The sequence below is a fragment of the Condylura cristata genome, unplaced genomic scaffold, assembly GCF_000260355.1.
Source record: "Condylura cristata isolate star-nosed mole 26May11 unplaced genomic scaffold, ConCri1.0 scaffold00018, whole genome shotgun sequence".
Taxonomy (NCBI): Eukaryota; Metazoa; Chordata; class Mammalia; order Eulipotyphla; family Talpidae; genus Condylura; species Condylura cristata.
In genome coordinates this window covers 6,264,837-6,274,440 of record NW_004567119.1, presented here as the reverse complement: position 1 = coordinate 6,274,440, position 9,604 = coordinate 6,264,837, and the positions used below count along the sequence as shown (strand labels likewise).

The 9,604-nt window shown below is 46.7% G+C and overlaps 1 protein-coding gene across 3 annotated transcripts in view; it reads right to left on the bottom strand.

Moving 5' to 3' along the window:
* The window catches only part of GAB1 (GRB2-associated binding protein 1), a 93,583-nt gene extending 84,811 nt beyond the window's left edge, over positions 1 to 8,772 (bottom strand). Inside the window, exon 1 of one of the 3 annotated variants that reach the window (XM_012726869.1) lies at positions 8,594 to 8,772. In XM_012726869.1, coding sequence (XP_012582323.1) covers positions 8,594 to 8,656 — 63 coding nt within the window. In that variant the 5' untranslated portion in view covers positions 8,657 to 8,772. Of the gene's footprint in view, positions 1 to 6,961; positions 7,091 to 8,593 lie in introns of those variants that run through there. The other 2 variants (XM_004685299.2, XM_012726870.1) reach the window with 2 other exon arrangements.
* Between the last annotated feature and the right edge of the window lie 832 nt (positions 8,773 to 9,604).

The following is a 9,604-nucleotide window of genomic DNA, read 5'->3' as shown; positions in this document are numbered from 1 at the left end:
ATCACTGGACTATAGTGATGGCACAGGGTGATTTGGTGATGGGAAGCCCACGGGGATTACAACTGAGATGGAAAAAGGCACAAAATGACGATGTAAAAATAAACTATTGTATTATTAAAGTAAATAAATAAATAGACATTTCAAAAATAAAAATACTTGCAGTTAGAACCAAACTGCTGAAGAAAACACATGATAAGTAAAAATGAACTCACAAATAATTTTTTTTTACATGAAAACAAGGGCTTGGGAAAAGAGAACATACAGGAAAAAAGTTTATATTGCCAGTTATTCCTTTACTTTGTTTTTTCCTTTTGCTATTTTTGCAATTTCCAAGTAGAATTCCTTATCCTGAATTTTCCACCTTATCTTCTGAATATAAACTCCAGGATTAACCACAACGGTAAGTTTTTTTAACCTTCAGTTTAAAAAGCTATTTTTAATCTCCAACAACGAAAGCAAATTTAAAACAGCAACTATAATATAAAAAAAGAAACCAGAATAAGAACAAACTGCTGGAAACTTTTCCAGTTCTGAATTCTGGGAAAATGTGTACGAAAGCTCATGATTTCAGCCTGGACCCAGAGTGGCGGATCCGCTTGGACAAAGAAGTCTCTGCAAGCCAGGATTCATCTGATGGATGGATCATTTGCACACGGCCAGAGTCTAGACCAACCCTCACAGGGAGCCACTTCCTCTTCCCTCTAAAATCATTATTAACCAGAGGTGCACAAAACCACGCAGGCTGCAACCTGCCTGGCCTGGCCGGGAGAAGCAAGAACCACTTTGGGAACATTTGAACGGAGAGTGACTCATGGGGGAAAAGTAGGTTGGTGTTAACCTGATCTCAGTCAGGTTCCCAGCCTCTGTGGAGACTGGAACAGGTGAGATGAGAGACAGCAGGTGTGACAGGGTGGGGAGGACAGGTCACCGAGACTCGGGTGAACACACACCTTTGGGACTGGAGCCTCTGCCAGTCTGAGAAGCCCCGGGTGGGGGGGGGTGGGGGCGGGGAGAAGGTAGTCCTGGAAATACTGCCACACCCACTGTGGAACCCCGATTTCTAGCTGGGGGCGTGACGGATACTAAATTTGGGAAGGACTTACTCCACCGTGACCAGGACCAGAGGCCCGAGCGCTGGGAGGCTCATTCACAAGCAAGGCCCATCTTTCCTATGTCAGACAGATAAGGGCAGGGGACGATTGAGAAATCAGGTGACCCCTGACCCTCCCTGGTGGCGCTGCGGGTTAGGACACAGCACTGCAAGCTGGCTGCAGTGCAAGTTCAATCCCCGCCCAGAGAGTGACCCACAGGGCGCGGCAGACCTTTCCTATCTCACCCGCTGCTCCCATCAGCAGTGGACTTCGTCCACTGCCTGTTCTGCTCCCCACTCTGTCTCTGGTTAAGCCTCTCGCCGCCCCTGAGCCTCTGGCCTGCACCCTAGTTCTGTATGCATAAATACATAAATCTAAAAAAAGAAATCAGGTGACCCCACAGCTAGGGATGAGCTGGAGCCAGGCGCGAGCGGCCCCAGCAGCAGTGTCAGCCAGGAGGAAGGTCACCACTGGCACGCAGAGGGGACAGAGGAACGGGACTGAGCAAGTCACCTTCCCCCTTCACTGCGTTCGTCAGTCCGGGGCACAGGGAGGTGAGAACCGTTCCACCGGTTGGGTCTGTTGGTTTTGGCCCAAGTACAAAACTCACTAAAGGACACAGTTGACATCTACTTTCAGTATCAAACAGTGCTGACATCAAACATGGCAAGTGGGATGTCATCTGGACAAAGGAGTGGTCCCCTGGCCAGCCGTTACTATAGTTTCACATTTCTTTCCTGTTACTCAGTGAAACCAGAAGTGGCCACCAAGGAGCCAACACAGGGCACCTGACAGCTGTGGCCTCTGCGACACCCCTCCCCAGGGACGCCAGAGCTTCTGATGCCATTTAAAATGTTACTGCACATTTACTTCACGCTGCACTTTACAACAAAGTCACTGAACAGGACAAGCCAGTCTGGGTTATATAACACGGCCATACGCCGGGAGCGGGCTGGCCGCGGTGTTCAGGCTGCAGCCATGATGCAATGAGCTAAACCTCACATCACATGAAGGCAGCGTCTCGCTCACTCGTCCGTCCTACACTCTGTAACTAAAATATCGTGAACACAAAAGCCCATGAAAAGCAATCCCATGGACCTCTGCAAAAACCAACGCTGAAGCCACTAAAATTAATCAAAGGGACACAAGCCCTTATTTACACTTCATTTCATTTTGTAAAATGAGGCATCCCCCCTCCTGAATAACCCACATTTGGACCTTAAAATACTAACTCATTCTGGAAAGAAGAATACCGGATGGTTTCAGTCATAGCAGGAGTATAATGGATCAGGCGAGAAAATAACAAAAAATAATGAACAACCATATACCAGAGACATTTTGTGGGGGTGGAGTGGGGAATGGGATCAAAAATGGGTGGGGGGGAGGAAGGGAGGGAAATGCACGGGACTATGGTGGTGGCACACGGGTGATTTGGTGATGGGAAACCCGCGGGGATTACAATCGAGATGGAAAAAAAAATGTGCAAAATGATGTAAAAATAATAAAAAAAGAAAAAAGAAAAAAAAATACTAACTCATTCTGAAGAGATCACCAGAATTCCTGTCTTCTTCCCACAAGCGCAAGCTCCCCGCCTAAGTGTGGAGCAGCGTGGCATGCATTGAGAAAATTGTTTTGGTTTCATGAGTGAACCTGTTGGAGAAACAGATTTCACCTCTGCCACTCTCAAAGGTGCTGAAGGTGCACGGAGGAGCGGAAGTGGCAACATTCGTAAATATTCCCACAGAACAACCCAACACAGCAGGACAGCGCCACGAATAAACAGCCAACACTTTACAGTAGGAGCAAACACGCTGAAATGCCAATCGAAGACAGGACGGACACTACTCATGAATTACACGATTACCCTCATCTATAGCTACTTACTTTCTCCTAAACAGGCTGTTAGGAATCAACTGGAAAAAAAAAAAAAAAGAGCTATGAAGCATAAACGTTGTATTTATATAATTAGTTAACATGATCATGTAAATATAATCACCACAGCACTGAGAAAATTACAGGTAACTCAGTGTGCAGCAAAGTTAGGTTGGATGTAACGCCTTCGGTCTGTACATTGAAAAGCACATATTTATGTACACGCGATTGGCATACGAAATGCAAGTAGATATGCACATTCTAACAGTTAATAAAAATTGGGGTTTGCTTTAATGTGCTAGAACTCTTATCTAGGTTTTCACTTCTTGCTTTAGTTCTTTAAGACATAGCCAGTGTCAGATTTATTCTTTCCCATTTCTGATATTCCATATGTGTACATTTAAAGTAAACCTTAAGAACTACATTTGAAAAGTTAAAGAAAAAAACCCCACAACACTCCAAGAAGGGAGCGACACCCTCTTGGTACCCCTATCAATTGCACATCCAAGGTAATTCCAAATTTTGCTAGAAGTCCAGTGAGCTGGTGTCACCAAACCGCGTCTGCCCACCCCGCAGAGTAAGAAGGCAAGATACAGAGACCTTCCCGGAGGGAAAGAGCTCAGCCCCGCAGACTCAAGCGCCACCCCCACCTTTCTCTGAGATACCTAATCAGAAAATACATCCAGGTAATGGATTTTTAAAAGCTCCCATGATCTGACACGCCCCTGGTCTGAGACTTAGTAGATTTGCTGCCTCATCCCTTCACCCTGGAACACCGGGGACATAAAAATATCTGAACACCCCTGGTTTTGAAGAGAAAACCCCCTTGACTAGTTTTAAAACCCAAAGTACTTCCAGCCACACAGGTGTCAATGCAAGTCAAAAAAGTACCTCTGGACAGACAAGGGCCCTGGCCACAAATCTAGAGCCTCATAAAGATGGTTTCTTTATGACAGAGCTAAGGCAGAGTACCATCTCTGTGACCTGAGCGCCAGCAGGTAGGAGCGGACTCCACAGCCCCTCCTTAATCCTGTCTGTCCGGTTCCAGACACAGCGCTCACTTGATAAGCTTGCAGGAGAGGCGCTCCGCTGGCTCACACAAGGCTTCGGCTGAGTAGGAACGAAAACTCACGCAGCAGAGAGGACCAGAAGGTGTCTCTGAGACCAGGCCTAAGGTACGTATTCTAAAAAAAAGCAAACATGTGGCGATGTGCATCTGAAACGAAAATAATGTTCTATGTCAAAGGCATCGCTATTCAAGAAACACAAAAGAGCCTGGCAGAAGAGGACTTTGAAAATTTCTGCAGAATTCAATAATAATAAAAAAAAAAAGTTGTTCTGCTCAGAGGTGAGGCCCTTCCAGACCCTTTTCCTCCAAGAAGAAAGAGTAGCAAGTTTACAGGCTCAAACCTGGACACGCCTCTCAGAAATTCCCATTGCTCATCTGGCAGGCCTCCAAAACCTGACTGAACTGGCAAATATTCAAATACAGCTATTCAAAATATGTTTAATGAGGCTAACACGGGGCTCCCACCACAGAACCCCACCTTCCCTTTCTCTGTGTGAACTGAACCTGTGCAAGTTAAGATGGGGGTGCCATCATCAGCGCAGAGAGACTACCGAGTGTTGAGAGAGCCACCCCGAGTGAAAAGACGCTGGTAGGGAGAGTGGTTTTGCTGAGAAGTGCGCTGTCTTCTTTAAACCAGCTACGTGGATGTGCAAGTCACGCCCAAGCCCTTGTTCCTCTGCTGGTGTGAAAACAGCTGTAATGGTGAACATTCTCGAAATACCACACTCAAAGAAACATGAAGATGTTTAAAGACACAGTGGTCTATTAGTAAAATCTTTCGGTGAAATCTTTTTCATTCTACAGATGAATAAATGGAAGGAATGGTCACACCTTGTAGACACAATAGCAGCTGGAATCAAAGGCTGAACTCAGTTGTTTTAGATCCATTCACCTGCTGGACAAACAGCTCTTTGGCCCCAAATCAACTATTTCTTTGGTGTACACAAATAAATCAGCCAGTCACTTGTCACAGCTTTGAGGGGGGCGGTTTCTGCAAAATTCCAGATTTGCGAAACCAGACCCCAGACCCCTCTCTTTAAGTGTGCATTGCTCGTTCGTCTTTTCCTGCTCCCCCACCCATCCCGCCCAACATTAAAGCGTGGCTTCACTCTCACAAGCATTCCTCACATAGCCTGAATTTTAAAACCCAGGCCATTTTTCAGTGGAACAGAAAGTGCCGGTTCCCCCAAAACTCAACCTCCCCACCCCTCGATTAGTCTCCAGATCACCAGACCTAGTGCAGGAAGGCAAGATTCAGCTCCTTTAATTTTAAATGAGGCAGGAAGGAGGTGTGCATGGGATCTCTCTCTCTCACATACACACACATGCACACACCCCTACCCTACCCTCGCCACCCATGAGTCACTCTCCTATGCAGGAGATTAAACTGAGCCCAGAATCTGGGACCAGGAAAGAATTTTCCCTCAGGGGCAGAAAGAGGCGTGGAATTTCCAAATGCACCAAGAAGGCGGATCCGCTGTGTGGATGAGGTGAGCAAATCCCACATAATTCACTTCCTACTGCAGCAGACACAGGCGAGGCACAGGCCCTTCCAGAAGGTGTCGGTCGACGCCCCTGCAGATGGTCCCACTGCTGCCGGGCCTGGGCCAGCCCGGAGCAGCTGTCCCAGAGCTGCTGGAAGCTGCGCACAGTGACCACTGCCCAGTGCTGACCTGTGCTGAGGACGCATGAGACGGTCACTTCTATGTTACACGTTCTATTCAATAAAATATACAAAATGTAAAAAGAGAAGCTGAGGTGGAATCATGATGTTGCCCGTCTGGAGGAGCAGCTAACATGCTCCCAGGCTGTGAAAGGGTTTGGAGATGGTAGATGTTACCCCTGACCAAAGGAAAGGGAGGCTGGTGGCAGAAGGGGACACGCTGGGCTGGCCAGGGAGCCCGGGCCCAGGAGAAACCACTGGCTTTGGGCCAGGCATTTCCAAGGTCCACATTCGGGAGCCTTGTTTTACTCATTACTAGGAAGGCTCACAAAGGTCCTTCTCCTCTCAGTACTTTAAGAAAAATTGTTTTTTATTATCTTCTCAAGTCATTTTCTCCTCCAGTGTTTCAATCAAAATCTCTAAAGCTGTGAAAATTTCATCTGCTCTGGAAACATGGTTTAGAAACACAACAAGTTCTTCTGGAAAACAGACAGGAGTGTTTTCAAGGCTAGAAATTTATTTGGAAGACTAAAAATATTTCAATGCCCATGCTCCAATTTCCCTCACGTAGTACGAGCAGGGTCTTATCGACCTACAGTTATTTCTCCAACTTGAGGGCAGGGGGATCACACGGCTACAAAATTCAGTATGCACAAAACGTTCCTTAAAAGACTATCTTTTAGCTGTTTAAGAATTAATGAAATAACTAGGACACTATTGAATATTTAAATTTGAGTGTTAAAAATTATGATCTGAAACACAGAGATGAAGTACCAATGCACTGTAAATTTGCAGTCAACCTGTGTGCATTTTCATTCAAATATTAGTGAACACAAAAATATTCCAGAGCATAGTATGTATAGCAAGTTCAATGATAAATCATATAACTAGGTCCAACATTTCCTTTTAGTAACTTACATAAAGAGCAATTAATCTGCTTCTCTATTATATTTTATAACTTTTTTTCTATATGTTACCAAACCTGAAAATTTTAAGTATCTTCCTGAAAATGTCTACACCAGAGATTTTTTTTTTAATACATGGATGAGCACTCAATGAGATGGGTCTCCCTAACAGCGTTTATACGGCCTTTCCGAAGATATAATTATCACTGGAAAAATCTATCAACGTTAGACAACATGCAAATTAGAATAAATTACCAAGTAAAAAGAGGTGACGAAAGAGTAAGAAATATTAAGACTCCTAAGGAGAGGCCGACCCAGCAAGTGGGTTAAAGTCTGCCACAGAGCAAAGAAAGGAGGTCACCTGTGATGAAGAGAGGGATCCTCAGTGCTCAGGGCCCGTTCTGCAGCGCTCAGGAGGGGCAAGGCACAGAGGAAGAGGCACAGGAGCTGACTCTGGGGCTGCGGGACCCTCCGGAGCCTTCCAGCTGCTGCAGGAGCACAGGAACCTACTAGCCCAACCGCCTGGACGGCTGGTGCAACGGGAGGGTGTGGCAGACAGTCCTCTAATGATGATACTCAACACTTACGAAGCAGATCTGAAGATTCTGGAAGATTTTGTGGACAGATGAGCATAGTACCCAAGAGTCTGAATTATCCCCAGTCAACAGATGGAGAAGGGAGAGGATGTAGGGTGGCAGAAAGCAAGGGAAGGCAGCAACGTTCAGATGCCACATGTTGGGCAGTCGGAAAGTCGCCAGATGGATGGCGAGGGCAGGGTGAAGACCGACTTAGCAGAGGCTGATGCTGTTTTTGGCGTTTAATAAGCTGTTTCTGAAACTATTTTATTTGGGGGGAGACAGGAGAGAGGGAAGCAAGATCTCGTTACCACGTAGTTGAAGAAAATCATGTCCAAAACAAAAAAACTTTCTAGAAGTAGAGAAAGGTCAGTGGGTCAACGGAAATAAGAATCCTTTAGCCCTCCGCTGGCATTGTCAGTTTTCTGTTTTCCTCTTGCTCTTTCTCCAAAATGGACTAATGTAGGTTCAAAGAGATCAGAATACAATAAGGAAAGGTGAGGGGAGAGAGGCTGAGAACAAGAGAACTCCATTAGCCAAGCAGCGCTACACTTGGGTCCTCTGTGCAAGCCAAACACGGCTCAAGCCAAAGGAGGGCGAAGCAGCCTCAGAAGTACATTTACAACAGGATATATGGAAATAATACGTGAAATCAGAACTACTCCAGGAACTCTGGACTGGACTTTAATAATATGCTCTCTGCTTCGATAACCAGAATAACCAGAACTTTGCTGGAAGATCTAATCCTCTTTCATCTCGTCCTCATCCTTAAGCCATTCACAAATGGTTTGAATCACGAACTTCTTTTCCAAACCGATACCTGCATAATACCTTCCTTGTTTTAATGTCTTTTCAGTTTCTTCCTTTCTCACAGTCTAGCCTTTCCGAACCTTTCCTTTTCACCTTTCTCACCCTTTAATAAACCCTCTCTGTAGGGGGCACTTTGGTCAAAATCTCAGCCAGAAACCACTAGAAGCATCACATCTCTCCCCATCTCACAGAAAGGGGGCTAAGTGGGGGATCCTGCCTCCCCCACCAACCCTTTATACTCAGATGCCCACACGGGTTTCCTTCTCCTCCAACAGCGCTTCTCCAAACACAATGTCAGGCCAACCCAATTGGAATCAATTGAAAAAGGAGTTTTCTGGACATCTGTGTAGATTTACCAGCTAGGAGGGGCTGCAACCCACCACTCTTCACTTCAGAAGTTACCCAGGTGATGCCCTGGAGTTTGGGGACCACTGCCTCACCCCTCAACTCTTCCCAGCCCGAAGCACACAGGACCTCTTCCTAAGCGAGCTGTGAATGAGTACCCCAAAGCTGTGAATGAGTACCCCAAAGCTGTGAATGAGTACCCCAAAGCTGTGAATGAGTACCCCAAAGCATCCGAGGGGAGCTGGAAGGCAGTTCTCTCTCACCTGCGTTTTCAAGTACAGATGGCAGGAGGCAGGCCAGCCTGAGACAAAGTGAGGGTGAGACATCAGCAAAAACCCAGACTTGTCAGCCCTGCTCTGTGGCTACTGCCAATTACAGTAGCCAGACCTGCAAGAGTGCCGATTCCATGTCATTTATAAAAAGTAAACAAGCTGGGCGGCTTGCGAACGATGAATGGTGAGAGCCAGCCAAGAGGCAACACAGCAAAGTAAATGACTCAGCCCCCCCCCCCACCCCGACAATCATTGGTTGTGTTCTGGCTAGGGTTAGAGAGAAAACAGCCAATGAGGGTAACGATTTAAATAACCATCGGCTGTTTAAGAGAGATTTGGGTTATTCCATCAACAATGAGGAGGGGTTACAGGTGCCCACCTCGGTACTCAAAAAGATCTCAGAATAACGAATGCATGCTTCCAACTTGCCACACAAGCCACGCCTAGGTTCTGACTCTGAGTAGAAACTGGGCACAGAAACAGAGTAAATAATGCAGACGTAGGGCCGGCGTCAGGAGCCCAGGCCAGGGTTCCCAGGATCAGCGCTGCTGCTTGGGGGCGGGGTGGGGGGCTGGGTCCTATGTGTGGGTGCTCAGAGCAGCCAAACAAAACAGCTCCAGCGGGCTCCCCGCTTGCGGGTCAGTGAGCCGAGGGAAGCCACAGTCAGCTCCAAAGAGCTCAGATCCCTGCCACGGTCAAGGCCACTCGGGCGTGGAAGGCCAAGTGCTGGGAGCGGCCTAAGGCTTTTAGGAGCCCACAGAAAGTGCTTTAGTATTAATTTTTAAAAGCCTGAATACAAAAATGACATTATAGTAATGAATATATAATAATAAATCTTGCTTGGTATAGATTCATCTTTCTACAGTTGCAAAACAGGGTTTGTATTATTTTCCTTGTAGAGAAGGGAGCCCGAGAAGGTAAAGGTGGCCCCCGCCACCCCAATAGCATGAGAGGTGTCAGAGGGCTCTGAGAGTCAAGTGCTGGCTGGAGTTCTGGGTGGCC